Source organism: Pseudophryne corroboree, chromosome 1 (assembly GCF_028390025.1).
Source record: "Pseudophryne corroboree isolate aPseCor3 chromosome 1, aPseCor3.hap2, whole genome shotgun sequence".
NCBI lineage: Eukaryota > Metazoa > Chordata > Amphibia > Anura > Myobatrachidae > Pseudophryne > Pseudophryne corroboree.
The window spans coordinates 850,735,960-850,754,192 of record NC_086444.1 but is presented as its reverse complement, the minus strand read 5'-3'; the positions used below and the strand labels follow the sequence as shown (position 1 = coordinate 850,754,192).

At 43.5% G+C, this 18,233-nt stretch overlaps 1 protein-coding gene across 2 annotated transcripts in view; it reads left to right on the top strand.

The window, feature by feature from the left end:
• Positions 1 to 6,775, top strand: part of CFAP299 (cilia and flagella associated protein 299) — a 1,086,689-nt gene extending 1,079,914 nt beyond the window's left edge. For both annotated transcript variants that reach the window (XR_010186026.1, XM_063938677.1), the window contains one exon: positions 6,616 to 6,775. Coding sequence is in view for 1 of the 2 variants with exons in the window: in XM_063938677.1 (XP_063794747.1) it covers positions 6,616 to 6,711 (96 nt within the window). In the remaining variant the exon portion in view is untranslated. The remainder of the gene's footprint in view (positions 1 to 6,615) is intronic.
• The last annotated feature ends 11,458 nt before the right edge of the window (positions 6,776 to 18,233 follow it).

Here is an 18,233-nt window from a genome sequence, read left to right as displayed (position 1 = left end):
GCATTTGGAGCAGTTTTCATGAAAAACTGCTCCAAACCCTTTAATTCACTTTTTTTTAGTAACCAATGTCGCATTCCCCATACTTATAATGGGTAATGTGATGTGGCCAGATTTACTAAAAAAAAAAAAAAAAGTGAACAAATACCGCAGTGTGCCCTGTGATAATCTCACCAGCTCAGGCTGGCGAGTTCACAGGGCAGCACTGCGAAAAGCACCGTTTTACCCAGCTTTCTCTGCCCCTGGCAGAGAAATCTGAGCGGGGACCGGGCTCCAGTGACCAGCTATGTGTGTCCGATGGGGACACAAGCTGATCAATGTGTAAAACAAAAAAAACAAACAAAACACATACTCACCTGTCCAGGGAGCCGGTGTCCGCTGCTCCGGTGAGCGCTGCCGGGCGCCGGGTCCCCCATGTGCTGCAAAGTGACCCTGGTGCAGTAAAGTGATGCTGCAAAGCGGCAGCGCACTGTACAGCATCGGGGGTCACCGCAGCGCACAGGATCCGGCACCCCGGCAGCCCAACAGGAACAGCGCAGACCGGCTCCTTGGACAGGTGAGTATGTGGGTTTTTTGTTGTTGTTTGTTTTACACATTGATAAGCTTGTGTGTCCATCGGGGAGGGGGGGGGGGGGGGGTTCAACAGGGCGGCGGCAGTAGCAGCGATGTCGGTGGGGGCGGCACATGCGCAGCAGGACATCGGGGTATTTTGTCTGAAAAATACCCCGATGATGCTGCAGAGTATCATCGCAGGGACAGAGCTTGACCGCAAGCTCTGTCCCTGCACCCGATAATTGATACATCCCTACGATGTAATCAATTATCGCAGTGCGAGTTGTGGCGATTTTATCACCTGTCATCCGCATGGTGATAACTAGGCCCCTTCGTCCTTACTTTGGCTTTCTGTATTTAAGGAATCAAATACAAAATACTTCTATCAACAGAGAAAGCCACTAACAAAACAACATCAATTTATGTTTCTTCTATTGTCTCAATATAGCTCCCAACTCAACCCCTCCAAAGATCTTTGCCTCTTATATACTCAATAATACAGAATTGTTTGTGGGCTGCACTTATTCTTTGGAATGACGTCCCTCATACAATACGCTTTTTCCCTTACCATCAAACCTGTAAAAATTAGAGTTAGAAGCTGATTGGTTAAAGTTTATCTCTCTCCACTTCATCTCTCTCCATGCTTTGATAAATACCCAGGACTGACGCTACCCGCTCAGCGAAGGGATGCAGTGCAGGGAGGCGCTGGGAGGGAGAGGCGCTCCCCCTGCTCTGCATCCCTTCCCTGCTGCGCCGTCTTGTCCTCCCTGCTGCTGCCAGCTGCTGTGCCTGTCACTGTATGACAGGCACTGGCAGCGGCGCCAGCAGCTTGGAAAGCCTCCTCACCTCTACCCTCACCTGTGTGACAGCGGCTGGGTACATATCAGAGGAGGGGGCGGAGCTACATGGACCAGAATGGGCAGAGCTAAATGGGACAGAAGGGGGTGGAGCTACACAGACCAGGCTGCTGTACTGAGGGAGACAGTGGCTTAGGTAAGTGAAAGGCGAGAGAGAAATGTGTGCGTGTGTGTTTGTATGGTGTGTGTGTGTGTGTGTGTGTGTGTGTGTGTGTGTGTGTGTATGGTGGGTGGGTGGGTCTGTGTGTATATATGGTGGGTGTGTGTCTATATGTGTGAATTGTGTGTGTGTGTGTGTGTGCGCGCGCGCTTTAGGCTCGCTACTTCTGGGGGGGCTTTACATGTAAGGACGCTACTACTACTGGGGGGCATTACATATAAGGATGCTACTACTACTGGGGGGGCATTACGTATAATGACGCTACTACTGGGGGGGGCATTATGTGTAAGGATGCTACTACTACAGGGGGGGCATTACGTATAAGGATGCTACTACTACAGGGGGGGCATTACGTATAAGGATGCTACTACTACTGGGGGGGGGGCATTACGTATAAGGACGCTACTACTACTGGAGGGGGGCATTACATATAACAACGCTACTACTGGGGGGGCCATTATGTGTAAGGACGCTCAAACTACAGGGGGGGCATTACGTATAATGACGCTATTACTGGGGGGGCCATTACGTGTAAGCACGCTACTACTACTGGGGGGGGCATTATGTATAAGGACGGTACTACTACTGGGGGGCGCATTACGTACAAAGACGCTACTACTACTAGGAGGGAATTACGTATAAGGACGCTTCTACTACTGGAGGGGCATTACATATAACGACGCTACTACTGGGGGGAGCCATTACGTGTAAGGACGCTACTACTACTGAGGGGGCATTACTTATAAGGATGGTACTACTACTGGGGGCGCATTACGTATAAGGACGCTACTACTACTAGGAGGGAATTACGTATAAGGACGCTTCTACTACTGGGGGGGGCATTACATATAAGGACGCGTCTACTACTGGGGGTGCACTACGTATAAGGATGCTACTACTACTGGAGGGGCATTATGTATAAGGATGTTACTACTACTGGGGGGGCATTATGTATAAGGATGCTACTACTACTGGGGTGCATTACATATAAGGACGCTACTACTACGGGTGAGGCATTACATATATCATGATTAAGATTGTGCTATATTGTGGCGTAACTTTAAATGGGGGTACTATTGTGTGGCCATGCCCCTTACTTGTGAGACCACTCCCCTTTTCCCGGTGCACACCAAAGGAATATGGGAGGGCACAAATTTATAGTTTGCAGGGGGGCGCCAAACACCCTAGCACCGGCCCTGTAAATACCCCCTATATTCCCTATTGCATAGACACACTACGGTTATTTTTTTGTCAGAAGACAACCTAGCAGTGTGCTTTTGAAGTCTTGGAGGAAACCCATGGGAATACAGAGAGAACATACAAGCTCCACACATACCGTGTCTCACGGCCTGATTCACAAATGAATGCAGTTTGTACAGCAGCTGCATCCAAAGACGTCCAAATATGTAAAAGCAACAGGGTGCATTCTGAATTAATAGACAGCTTCTGCATGCTTGTGTGATAAACAGTATCGGATAACGTGCTTGATTATCAGCCATTTGAGTAACCCTCAGATTACGCAGGATGGCCAGGCTGTTCAAGCTGCAGAGGTCAGGAAATATGCATCTGAAGGCACAGACCCTGGACTAACCACTCTCAGAAATGGGTGAAACGCTTGCCAGCTCTACCCAACTCCGGCAGCCTGTCAATCAGGCTGCCAACTCCAGCAGCCTGTCAATCAGGCTGAAGCTTGGGGGCACTACACATGCAGAATGGTTCCTGCACATGAACAGCCAGCCCACCATCTGACTATAATGGGAGATGCAATGGGTGGCGGCAGAGGGAGTGGGTGATGAGGAGAGGCAGAGGATGATAGGCAGTGGGTGACAGTGAGAGGCAGGAGGCCACAGAGAAGGCCACACTAGCTGGATTGTTCATTTCATTAGGAGGACTCCCAGGACCCAGACAAGCATGCTCACTACCCCTTCCCTGAATACTCATGCCAACCCCTACCATGCATGCATAAACACCACCAGCAACTTTTGCATGTTAGACCCAGCAAACAAACCCCAAAAAACCAATGCACAGGCCATCTTGGAGGTGCAAGGGTTAAACAGCATGCATGAACTGTGCATTGAAGTTTGAAAAGCTGGGAAGGTTCTGCCTTTTGCATGTAAGATCCACCACCCAGAGGACGCCCCTGAACTAAACGCAAAAATTGGGTTCCTAGGACTGCTCCAGCTCTACAGATCCCCATTCTCTTACTTTCAGGAGCTCTGTGATGGATCTTCATAGATGGGGGGAATTGCAGGAGGGGGCTGTAATACAGTTTGACAGCCGCAGCAGCAGTGGATAGCAGTGAAGCATGGAGAGTGCCTCTCCAGCCCAGTGCCTCCCTGCAATGCTTACCAGGCTTCTGCAATGCACCAGTCCTGTGTACGTAAACCATGTATGTAAAACATTGCATTTACAGTACATACATCTGCAAATCAGGCACTTGGTCAGGAATTGAACTCCTGACCTCAGGATTGTGAGACAGTAATGCAATCCAAAACGTGAACAATGGCCTGGTATTTAAGGGGGGGGGGGAAACCATGTCCAGTCATGAAGTGCATATACAGACAACATTGTATATTTACAACTGAACATATTATTAATATTATTGATCATGTTTACCAAACTGCAGCTGCTTCCTATACATGGATGTATTTTGTGATTCTGCAAGGATAAATTCAGATGTCTTATTTAAAGCCTTGAGTCAATATTTACATTGCTAAGCTTTGTACTTGCTTGTGCAAACATTGTGAATTCAAGTTGCTAGAAGTTGTTCCTTGTTATTAACTTCATGGGAAAATCTGGGGAAACACCATCTATTATTTTTATTATAATTATGGTCAAATGTAACCGTTGTATAAATGTACAGTAATATTGTGGCTAGTGAGGAGTTTTCAGAATTGTAAAATGATTAAGCCACAGACAAATATGCTTGTACGTTGTTTATTCAGACAATCCAGCTGCAAACATGGGCATACTAAAATAATTGAACCAGATTTTTGAATGTTAACAAAATTAATGAGAATAATTTTCTTTTTTGCATCTGGTGCTCCAGGTTTCCAGCTGAGGGTCTCTAATAGACCTTTGTATATACAAATTACTTACAAACAGGCTTTAACATTATTTTGGGTAAGGAATTAGTGCAGCTGGATAAAAATAACATTACTCTTAATAATGGCAATTTATTTAAATGATTTGATTGCATATGTTTTTGCATGAGGTCTGCTTTAGAGGACAATACACATACACACAGAGAATGTGTCATTAAATACAGTACATAGAAAATGTTGTTTTCTTAGGTACAGTAGTTTTAGATAAGGCCCTGCCCACAGATAATTAATGTATGAGCACAACAAAGTGTTGAGTATGTGGAAAGCGCCACTGTGCAGTTTCCATGGCGCTTCTTCAGTGAGGCATGAAGTAATTTACCAAGATGGCTGCTGTTTGGTCTTCTGCACATGCACTGCACCATCTTGTCACTGTGAAAGAGCACCACAGTGGGATACAGTAGTGTTCTACATAGCTCCATAAGACACAGGGTTTTATGGAGCTATGTAGAACACTACTGTATCCCACTGTGGTGCTCTTTCACAGTGACAAGATGGAGTGCATGTGCAGAAGACCAAACGGCAGCCATCTTGGTAAATTACTTCATGCTTCCCCGAATATCGCAGGGATATATCCAATAACCACTAAAGAGCACAAACACTGGCGTATACAAGCACCGCTATCCACATTCAATCACTGGCTTGTGATCTGTATGCTCCACTAAAATTTTGCTCTTTGCAAAAGTCTATGCATAACTGTGAGTACGACTGAGCAATCACATTACTGCTCAATAAACCACACCACTGGTTAAGCACTGGGCTGTTTGGTTACTTTGCGGGATCTGCTGATGCATACTGTTACTCTGCTATTATCATCAATAGTAGTACACACATATTGTGTAAAATACTGTTTTATACCATGGCACAGGTACCAATAACAGTATATGAGAGGGCTTTAAAGCACAGTTTTTATTGGCGAGACGTATGGCAGTCAAATACAGCTTTGACTATAACACTGGTATCGGTGGCACTAGCCTAAAATTATTATAGGCTGATGATGATAATAATAATAATAATAATAATAATTAAAAAAATATATTTTTGGTTAATTAAGTTTATTTATAAATCACCACCATATTCTATAGTGCAGACTAATGGACTATCTAGACATCTAGTGTAAAGTGCTGAGAGGAGAGATTCAGTATGGGATTCCAACGGTCGGGATCCCAGCGGTCATATGACCGATGGCGGAATCCCGACAGGCGGGATACCGACGGCGAGCGCAGCGTTTCTCCTCATGGGTTCACTGTGCTCACCACACCTCGGGTTTGGTGGCAAGCTTTGCTCACCACTCTAATTTATACCCACTTGGGGGATGGCATTGGTACCCCCCAAAGTGGGGATTCTGGGCCCTGTTCAGGATTCCCTTGGATGTCAGGATTCCAGCATCGGTATCCTGACCATCAGGATTCTGACAGCTGGGAAACTAACTGCTTACCGAGAGGAGCTGACAATGAAACAGACTGCTATGAAAGTACTGTAATACAAATGCCACAACTGTATGATTTTGAACCACAATGCATTTACAATCCAAGGAAACACTTTCTAGATTAGGAGATGGTGGCAACAGGGAAAACACGCCTGAGTCTTGCTTGTGAATAAGGCAAAGTATGGGAAAGGTCATAATGTGACTCTTAAGACCCTCATACATCTGGAACTTATTTCCCCAATCCCCGATCTGACAGCTCTGTTGATTCTTAATTTTCAAAATCCCTGATTTAATGATCATTATTGGCGATTTGAAGTTCCCAACCGTATTCACTTGCGATTGAGACTGGGAATTGAGATTTTTAAACATGTTTAATATTCTTGATTCCCCAGCCTGGCTGATCGATCGGTAAATTGCAGCAATCCACCACTGATGTATGTATGTAACTAGTTAAAGTACTGTAAATTAATTTTGGCTTAATTTCTAGTAGTGATGCATTTTTGTTATTGTTTCTTTTAGGCCTCACCAGGAGACAATTCAATACGGATCCCTATCCAGACTGATCTTTATCTACAAGCTGTCATCTATGATCACATCACCCGACGTAAAACCTAATATATGTAACACCACATAAAAGCAAACTGTTTGTTTTATTAATAAAGTTATTTCAAATTTTCAATCAAGTCTTCAATATGTTTTATGCTTTGTTGATATGTAAAAAATACTAATAAAAAAGAATGGTTTAAAACAGTACCACTGACAGAATATCTGTATACTGTACTGTACACTAAGGAGTAAATTTGCTGACCATCCTTTTTTATTCTATTTCAAAACTGACAAGACACAGACAGCGTGTTTTTGTCTAAAAAATTAGTATTTACTATCCCTCGGTATGCAGTGTCAATTGAAAACCAACAAAGATGTTGGTAGGATTCGTCATTGGTTTTGAAATTTCCAATGAAAACCAACAACAAAACCAACTAAAAATAGACCACAAATAGACCATCACTTCATGGTCGTTTTTTTGTAGGTGAAAATATACCACATCCAGTTTCCACATCACAAACTCCTTATAAAAAAAGCCCCAAACCTCCTAAGCACATTGTGAGAATATAGTGAGGTGTTTGGAGGGAGTTGGTGTTAGGAGAGGAGATTTTGGAGACTATTTTGCAAATTCTGAAAGTTGTCATTTCCTGTGTAGTTTTGTTTTAGTGTAAATTTTGTCTAATTTTGGTTGTCTGCTGTCATTTGTTTTAACTCATGTCATTATTTGTGTGTGTGACTGTGGCATGTTTGTGAGGAGGTAGTGTTAGTGTACGGTGGGTTTTCTTTTTCAGTGTTTGCCTTGTCTGTCCTCTTTGTGTTATTTGTCATTCGCTTAGCTGTAAGGGTAGAGGAGAAGGAGTGTGCATGGATACTGATTGGCCGGATGAAACGCGTTGGCACATGCTCACTCCGCCTCTACTGGAAGTCACCCCTTTCAGCTTTCAGCTCATTCATCTTCTGCCACTATGTGCAATCCAATTAGCCCCGATAACTGACACTTATTGGAGAAAATGCTTCGGGTGCCGCAGTAATGCAAAGCATAATCCCTGATAAACAGCCTTAAAGTCTGGGATACTTATCCTGGATCACATGTGTTATCACACGAAAAAGGACATTTTTCTCCAGAAAAAAATGGACTGTAATTGAATAGCCCGATAATGACCATCAGTTTTCAGGTTTATTTAAAAGCCGTCATCAGGATACAACACATATACAAACAGTGCTTACCTTATATAAATAATCCCCATCATACGGACGCCGCCTGTGAGCGGTGCACACCCTGCTTCCGATGAGTTCCGGTTCATCCACAGCTCGGAACAGCCCATGTTTGCCCCGGTCTCAATATCACTGTAATGTAAAACGGGACCAGACTTATATATATATATATATATATATATATAGAGAGAGAGAGAGAGACGTGTGCACTATACAGTGTATATATACACAATATACACACACATATATATATATATATACAGTATATATATATATAGACATTTGCACTATATATATATATATATATATATATATATATATATATATATATTAGAAAGAAAGTGGAGTGTGCAGGTGTGAGTAGAAAAATCAAAATTCCATTTAATAACAATAAAAGCTCACATACATCTTAGCTTCAGTTAATCCACTCGTTGCTCTCATACAGTGAACAAGCCTCCAGAAAGCTCCCTCCCGTAATCACTTGCACAGCAGACTTTGGGTGCCGCAAGAGGACTTCTGACGAAACGCATTGGGCGTGACTCAGCGAGCGTTGGACGTGCTGACATCACTTGGCTGGTCCCCGTACATCTAAAAGTTGGACACAAACTGCTTACTAATCAACTTTCATGTGAGACTTGGTTGGATCTGAATGCGCAGCCTATGACTAATGTATATATATATATATATATATATATTTATTGTCGAAGTAGAAAAATATTGCAATACACACATCACGTACAAACTACACACAGATGGCCTCCCTGCACGTACTTATTCTGCCGTGCGTGCACATATTCGCAATTTGCGTATGGTCGCTCCCGCGGTCCTGCGTATTAGCGCGTGGTATGGGTAATTACGGTAGGGTTTGTGATCGCATGGAAAAGCCATAAAAACACATTACATATTTAATCCAAATAGTGCACAATGTACACATAGTCTCCCTGCACCACACCAGCAAGTTACAACAGTTTAAATTGTATCAGAACAAAGGGATTCCCCTTTACAGGATAGGAGGGGACAGAATAAGGTTATAAGGTGGTGTTTGGTATCCAGGTGTAGGGTATATTAAGGGAAATATTCCGGTGTTGGTTTGCAGAAGATCGCATGCTCCTGCGAATAGTTACGCGCAGGAGCAGAATATAAATATTAGCTGTGTTTACTGTACATTTGGTATGCGGCGGGAACCCAGAGGAGACCACCTGCAAGTGCACCTGGAACAGACATCGCCCACCTATTCAAACCAACCTATGACCTCTCCTGTACTGTAAATGACCATCCCTGTGTCCAATGGACAAAGAGATTACAGTATCCATTGTGTTAGGGTTTGGAATATTGTATAAAAGAGCCAGCTGCATGCCCAGCCACACACAAACTCTGAAGGTCATCTACCTTGATGACTGAGGACCAGACTGGGAAGCGCAGGCGAAACCAAACACGTATGTACCATTGATTGTAGCCATTATTGTATTGTATTGTTTATATTGTTACCCCCTGCAAGTAAAGAACCGTTGGTGGGTTAGACCCCAACCTAGTTTTGAATTACAATTCGTGTCGTGTCCCATTTCCTTGCTAAGGTTTAAGGTGTATTTACAGCCACTCAGGCTGCTGCATTGTGCTAACAGCGTATAGGCCTGTGTATGCAAACTGTGTAGTCACTACGCCCTTTTGGCGTACGTACGCAGAGTGCGGACACTATACGATCTTGTGTACGTAAGGTTTGTGAACAATATAAGGGTGAAAGGTTAATTACAGCGGCCGCAGCGGCTCAATATTAAAGTGTATTATGTGTGTTTAAAGTATAGCTTTTAGTCCTGCAAGTAAACCGATGTTTACAATTGGGGGCTTGATCCGGTTTTCACATGCTCACAGCCTAACAGGTCATAGCAGACTTAATCTATCAGCAAAGGGCGGAAAGTTTACCTACGTAACCTTTTCCTGGTCGATAGATGTTCTGAAAACCCTATTTGTGTGCTGTTAGATTGCGTCTGCTCTGTCTGGTCTGCAGAGGTGCTGATGGAACCCGTAAAACAGGAAAAAAGCTATTTAAAATTCTGTGAATTTTTTTTTGGCGCCAAAAGCATACACAAAGGGCACCGATACTTTGCATACCCTCTCACATTGTTGCCGCAAGATTTAGATTGCTAGATTTGTTTAGATCTGTGTGAAATCGGATACATTTGTTGCTATATAGTTAAATTTGAAATAAAAGTGTTTAAGGAAGTAAAATAAAGCACAACACACAGGTCTGGCCCTGTCATTAAAGATTACACAGAACAAGCGGTTGTGCTTGTGAGCGAGTATAGTTAGCATTGCTCACATTTATAGAGTTGTGTGATTTGTTTTATTGCGTACGCACATTGGTACACGTGGTACGGAACGTGAGGACAGCGTACAAAAATGTGCACGTGTCGCAAGGCCGCTCACGTGGCATAGGGGTACGCACGGGTGCGTAATTATGCAAGCTTGCGTAGGGTTGTGTACGCATAATAAAACCACACAATAGTTTTGTTCAATTAAAAGGTGGGACAGTAGCCATGCTATAATAGCACATAACTATCTGGTTTCAAAAGCAGATTAGTATAAAACTTTTGTTTAAACTGTATTGCCTCTGGGGGTAAAGCTGCCGATCAGAACGAGTGAAAATTTTCTGTACAGAAAAACAAAGCGTATTTGAGTGAGTGAAAGCGGGAGTGAGTGGGTTGAACCCCGGAATTCAGGATCCCGTCGTTCGGTACACCAAGTGAGTGGAGGCTTGGCGGCGTGAGGCGGCTGACTCACGTTAGTATAGGATTTGGAATACGGAAGTCGTGAGGAGACTTACACAGGAGCATGGTAGGGAATTGTGAATTGTGAACTTTGTGACCCATATAGTTTTGTTGATACGCTCCGGCTGAGGTTTCGCAGCTTGTGATTCGATTCCAGTGGTCGTAGGGCGGATAGGTAACAAGTACCTATACTCTGTGCGATTGGACCGCATGTTTGTGGTTGCGATACATAGCACACCTTGATACCCTTTTTACGAGCTTTTGCGTAAAATCGCGGTATCATTAGCGCTGTATAGAGCATACGCAAGCGTGATTTGTGTACAAGTGCATAAAGGGAGTTTTTGCTGGTCTCTCTCGGGAAAATCTCCAACGACAGATATTTACTGGAAAGGGTAAGTTGCTCCTAAAAAAACTACCAGTAAATATAGGTCAATTAGGGGCCCTAAGTTGGGTACATCGCCTTCGCTATCGACAATGTATGGTAGTACCGGCCAACGTGGGCGAGAGTGTGTGGAAGCGCTCGGAGAACTTTCACCGTCGGCTTATATTGAGTATTTTGGTGTTTCTGGGAAAAGGCCCACAATTATGGGAGCCAGTTGCTCAACTAAGGGACGTATGGTAGCCAGGGTTCAGGTTGAAGAGCGCGGCCCAAGTGGTCAGCGAGGTTTATTATGTGTGGAAAATATGGTCCACACGCTGAAGTTTATTGTGACGAATGGGTACGTATGATTGACAACGATAGGGTATCATTCCCTAGGGTGGGCAGCTTTGAACCAGAGGTACTGCAGAATGTAGGCAGTAAAATATGTCTGCTTAAATCCAGAAAACAAAGGATTAGACATAACGATTGTTTAAAACTGTGGCAACAAGAGGGGGAGATGCAAAGGGAACAAACTCGCAAAGCAAGTTCAAAACCTAGCAGGAATGAGGACACAAACACACCATTATCGACACAGGTTGAGAGGGAAGAGATGGCTACAGTCAATGGTATATCTATGAATGATAGTAGAATGCAAGAGAAATGTATTAACCCTAATTTTTGCAAGATGTATCCTGTTTTGAAGTCTCTTCAAGGTTATAAGTCACAGGAAGATGAAGGACTCAGCCAAATCGCAGCTCTCATTCAGGCAGTCACCTTGCAAGGAAATTCAGGTGGGGCCTGTCCACCCAGTTAGAGCAGTAACAGTATTCCCCACTGAAAGAACTGGTGAGGTCACAGCTACCGGTAAGTGTGAGACGGGTCATTGCACAGAGACAACAACACCTTACAGCAAACAGATTAGGAACGGAATGGTAGGATTACATCCTGTCTTGGAAATAGTAACTCCCAATGGGGGAACCGATAGTCAGGGAGTAATCCTCACCAGGAATTATGCAATGTATTGCCCGTGGTCCAGAGCTGAGCTACGGTCAATCATTTTATAATTCCCCGATCCCCGGAAGCATTTAGCCAGATGTCAGAAGTTTATCAGAGATCTGGGTAATGCTCATGAACCAGCTAACAAAGATTGGCGGATATTTTTGAAAGCGTGCCTACCCCCTAATATTGACACACAAAAATGTATCACTGATTGTAGATTAGAGTCGGATAGTCCTATGACTGACGGAAACAATCAGGAGAATGCGGAACGAATTAACAGGCAACTAGAGTTGTATTTCCCCACTACTGTTAAGTGGAGAAGAATTTTCTCCATAAAACGGAGGTAAAATGAAATCTGAATATTTCCATCGGGCCCTGCAAATAATGGATAGATACATTGGGATATCAGATACAGGGAACGATGCGAATTACAGGGAGGTGGCTGTCTCTGTGCTAATGGACGGACTCAATAAGACAGTAAGGGACAGGGTACAAACATCTTTGCCTAATTGGAGGGGGGCCACAGTAGCTTGTCTTAGAGAGTGCGCAATGGAACACCACAAGAATATTGTTAGGCGCAGAGAACAACAGAAGAGGCTGAGGACTGAAAATATACAGGCTCTTGCAGCAAAGCCTCATCAGCTTAAACCCCAAAATCCTGGTGGTAAGAAAAGACCGATAATATGTTACATTTGTAGAAATAAAGGGCATTTTGCCAGAGACTGTAGGAGTAGAACACATAGTCAATATAGACCCCTAGACAGAGAAAACAAGCCACATTATTAAACACATAGACGGGATCAAGGGACATATAGTAAGGAATCACGAGCCATATAGAAAACACAGATTCGGTTAATGGGAAGAACGGAATAAATGCAACTTTACCCTTTTGACAAAACTTGCTGGGGTTAAGATGAGGCCTCTAAACTTTTGCTTCTTTAGCAGAAATGGCCCCTGATTAACTTAACAGGAGTTTTGTTAGATATGGTATACATATACCGTGCTCCCGCCCAGGAAGCACAAAGTATGTTGGATACACACGACTAATATTGCAATTCACTGTTCTAGATGCATGTCCATCACAGGTAGAGGAAATTATCTCACAGGTACCGGGTTCCCTACGAACTTAGAATGGACAGGACACTGGATTGATGGCTGTGATAGTCCCAGTAGAGATATGACACATAGAATTTTTTTTAGGGGTATAGACAGTAGAGAATCACTTCCCCATAGTGCCCAATCCAGTTGTCAAATTTTATAAAATCCTCTTTGCCTCTACAAACTTATCTGTTACTAACCTCTATGTGATTTTTCTTCAAAGTTTCCCCCTCATCTCTTACGTTCACCGACAGGAGGGTACAATACATGGACCCGATTACAGTTCAAACGCCACATGCCTACTCGGTCCTTCAGAGTTCAGCCCAAATCCAGTATATCTCACCAGCACTAGGACACCAGTATTTATGCAGTGTCACAATAATTAAAACCAAGGTTTTAATAGGAAGCGCTGTCCAGTCACATTAATTTAAAAATATATATTTAATTTTATTTATAAAAAAAGAAGCATATATGGCCATATATTTTACATAAATAACAAATAATATAATATAATCAACAGTATAATAACCAATGTTAGAGTAGCATAAAAAGTCCAAATGTTAGTCAGTTAATAAGGGCATGCAATCTTGCTCATAATTGATATAGTCATCCATTTGTTTTTAACAGCAGTGTGCCTGGTCATGCACAAAGGGTGGAGAATGAGAATACTGGTGAAGGGAGACTGTGTACAGACACCGATATACATGATGGTGTGGCAGCCTGTTGGTGAATGCCAAACCTGACATTTCCAAACCTGACATTTTCTTTTTGTATTTACTATTTTTCCCCTCTCTCCTCTCATCCAGAGACGGTTTACCTCACACAACTGATAACACACAACAGTTAAACACATTCAAAATTTGTGTTCCCTACAGGAAAAGGCAATCTGGAGGTCAAAGGGATATGGCCAGGAGTCCTCAGAACTTTGGACAGGTGGACACGGTAAGCCGGAGGCCCCCAGAGCATATCTTCCAAGTCTAGCTGAGGCGGCACACAGTCTGACTCATCTGGGCAAAGAGGGTATGTGCAAGTTGGTAAGAGCCTACTGGTGTGCACCAGGATTCTCTTCTCATACAGGTAAGAGAGCAATGACATGTTTTACTTGCTTGAGGAAGAATATTGGAAAGACAATACCAACAGAGCCATCCCATATCCCTCTGACAGACAGACCTTTTCAGGTAATACAAATCGACTTCATACAGTTACCACCCTGTAGGAATTTGAAATATGTGTTAGTTTGTATTGATGTATTTTCCAATTGGGTAGAAGCGTTCCCTGCTGCCACAAATACTGCTACGTTCACTGCAAAGAAAATTGTGCAGGAATTTGTGTGTAGATATGGTATCCCTAGAGTAATTGAAAGTGATAGGGGTACCCACTTTACAGGTGAAGTCTTTCAGGTCATGTGCAAACTGATGGGAATTAATAGCAAGTTGCATACTCCGTACCGGCCACAGGCGAGTGCAAAGGTAGAGAGAGTGAACAGCACTATTAAGAACAAGCTGTGCAAATGAATGGCTGAAACTGGATTGTTGTGGCCAAAAGCTTTGCCACTAGTGTTGTACAGCATCAGAACCACTCCCAGGTCTCCACTTAACTTATCCCCCTTTGAAATTCTTTTTGGTCGACAACCTCATGTAATGATAGACCGCCAGGATGATTTGAAATGTAATAATGAAGCGACTGTGAAATATTTGGTTGGGATGAGCCAGCAGCTGAGAAATCAACAAAGAAATCTAAAGCTGGTGATTCCTGACCTACCGAACAGTAATTGTCATGACATTGAGTCTGGGGATTATGTGATGATTCAAAATTTCTTACGCTCAGGTTGCCTCATAGACAGCTGGGAAGGATCATATGAAGTCTTGTTAACCAGCACTACAGCATTGAAGGTCGCCGAAAGACAGACTTGGGTCCACTCATCCCACTGCAAGAAGGTCGCTGACCCGGAGTGAACTCGGGACAAAGAGCAGAGTGTAGAGAACCTCGTATCACTGGAGTGTTTGTTCCGGGAAAGTTGAGAGGCAGGACTGTTGAAAGGCATCTGAGCACGGAGAGCAACAAGATCTAGGACGGTTGTCGCACCATTCTTTTTTTTTCACCTCCCCCTGCATTTTCCTTTCTTTTCTCCTTCTTATTTTCCTTCTTTCCCCTAACAAAATGGATCTATCACAAGAGACTGCGTTTCGGGTTCTACTAGTAATTCTGTTTTTGATCAGGACAATTTGTTTTGGTGAGGGTCCCAGAGAGGTCGAGCAGGGATCTGGAATGGGTTCTGATGGCGAGTACGAATTTGTAGGATCTCAGGAGCAGCACATCACTCGAGTAAAGGCTGGTATCAGTAAGCGCTCTGGTAGTCATGGAGCTCGGAGGCACTGTGAAGGGTTATTGTCTGATGAATATTGTACAGTATTTGTAGGAATTGTGAGAATATAGGTGGTCATTCCGAGTTGTTCGCTATTTTTTTCGTTCGCACAAGGTATGAGCAAACTTGCGAACATGTTGCAAAATTGCGAATATCCGCCCCCAACGTATTTTTGCCAATTTGTTCGCAGTATTACATAATGTGGGCGTACGCCAAATGACATTGCAGCAATGTGAAAGTATCGCATTAACACAAACCTCAACGTAAAAATACTAAGTTTTAGTAGATTTACACATTCTTCTTAAAAGTGCACACTTTTGCGGAAAAACGCACAACAATGGGTTTTTTTTTCTATTAAGTGAAATTACACCTTTCAGTTTAAAGTCCACAAGCCCTCCTCAATTACGAATCCAATTAGTGTAATGAATGACAATGGTCCTGACCAATTAAGTCTTCAAAGAATACCAGAAGAACACTTTGTAGCCATAATTGGCCATAAACATTGATGTGGAAAAATTACAAATATAGATATTGGAAATGTGCCTGGTCTAATGCAAATGTTTGAAGTATTGTGTAGATGTGTAGTGTGTGAATAAATGTGTTTACATGTATTTATAATCCATAACCTCCTAATGATTTTTAATAAAAAATTATTGTTGTTGTATTTTTATGAAATTATTCTTAAGTAAGATGTGTGAACTGTTTAAGGTCCCCAATTTCTGAACGCCAATGTGCTGTTCCTTTATAGCATAAATAAACACAACACCTGCTTAACTTCAACAATTTTTTTTTTATTAAAGAAATTAAATTGTGAAACAAATTAAAATTATAATTTAAAAAAAAAATTTCAATGGCCTCAATGTCCTCAATTACGGCTCGTAAATTGCCTTTTAGCCGTATCAAAAGTTCTGGCAAACTGGTTGGATCTCCAACTGCAGCATCTGAAAAGAAGAGTCATAGAAAACATTACTAACTTACTCACATTACCTATTATACTAGCAAGGCACAAAGCACACTTTAATGCAGGCATGTCCAAACTGAGGCCCTCCAGCTGTTGTGAAACTACATATACCAGCATGTCAAGACACAGTTTTGGGGTCAGAGAATGCAAAACTGTGTCAGGGCATGCTGGGATGTGTAGTTTCTCAGCAGCTGGAGGGCCGCAGTTTGGACAGGCCTGCTTTAATGCCTAAGTGACTACATCATGTCTGTTTTAAGGATAAATCAGTAGCAGAACAACACAGAAGCCTGCTCAGCAATGTTTGTTTTTAACTATTATTTTTTAATAAAGTGTACCACACCATGGGGTAAATTTACTAATATGGGAGTTCTATTTAAGATGGGACGTTGACCATAGCAACCAATCAAATTCAACATATTATCTTGTAGAAGGGGCCACAAAAATTACAAGTATAATCTTATTGGTTGCTATGGGCAACATCCCATCTTAAAGAGAACTACCATCTTAGTAAATGTAACACCATGTTGGCATTCATTCACATCTGGAGTGAAGCCGACTTATCTTTTTGGGGGTTGGCCCTGCATCATCACACTGCATATCAACATCTTCAGAAGGACAACATATCGTAGCATACCCACACTCCCTGAAAGCCTGCCTTACTTACTACATAAGGTCCAACATGTTTTTAAATTAAATGTTCTTTATTTTTGAGTGTAAATTTCACAACAAAAATCACTGTGTCCTTAGCCAGCCTAACAAAGTGAAGCATGCGAATTCAATGTGCAAATATTGGAATACCCAACCACAAGTGTAAAAGTCCAACAACATACTACACTCCACTCACGTCTAACTGTTTAGCAGATAATGTTGCACATACAAACCCTGTTGTCCTGGGCAACCCTGTCGACATAATGAGTGTCGACCTAGAGTGGGCATCCTCAACATTGCAGACGTAGACACTGTACAGCTAATGTTCCTCACACAAATGTAAATGCAACATTCATACCATGATGAAGAAGACAAACATTTTACCTTGGCAAAAGATTTTACCCAGTACAACACTGCATTTATTAGAATGTGCAGTTAAATTCGGTTAAAAATTAAATGTCAATGAGTGTCAACTTACTGTCCTGTGCCACTTGATCTCCTCCCAGAAGTGCCTCCGGGGCCTCTGCTGCCCATTCCGAAGGTGGGGATGGCGGCTGGATGGGGGAAGGAGGCTGGATGGGGGTAGGAGGCTGGATGGGGGAAGGAGGCTGGATGGGGGAAGGAGGCTGGATGGGGAAGGAGGCTGGAAGGGGGAGCTTGGTACAGAGGGTGGGTCAGATTGAGAGGGGGAGGGTGGCGGAGAGGTGGGTTGGGTCATAGAGGGGGAGGGGGCCAGAGAAGGGGAATGGGAAAGAGAGGGTGAGGTGGGCGGAGTGGTGGTTTGTCCTACAGAGGTGGAGGGGGACAGAGAGGGGTATTGGTAAAGAGAGGTGGAGGGGGGCTGAGAAGGGGACTGGGAAGGAGAGGGGGAATGGGTGACAGAAGGGGAGGGGGGCTGAGAAGGGGACTGGGAAGGAGAGGGGGATTGGGTGACAGAAGGGGAGGGGGGCTGAGAAGGGGACTGGGAAGGAGAGGGGGATTGGGCGACAGAAGGGGAGGGGGCTGAGAAGGGGACTGGGAAGGAGAGGGGGAATAGGTGTGAGAAGGGGAGTGGGGCTGAGAAGGGGACTGGGAAGGAGAGGGGGAATGGGTGTGAGAATGGGAGGGGGGCTGAGAAGGGGAATGGGAAGGAGAGGGGGAATGGGTGTGAGAAGGGGAGGGGGGCTGAGAAGGGGACTG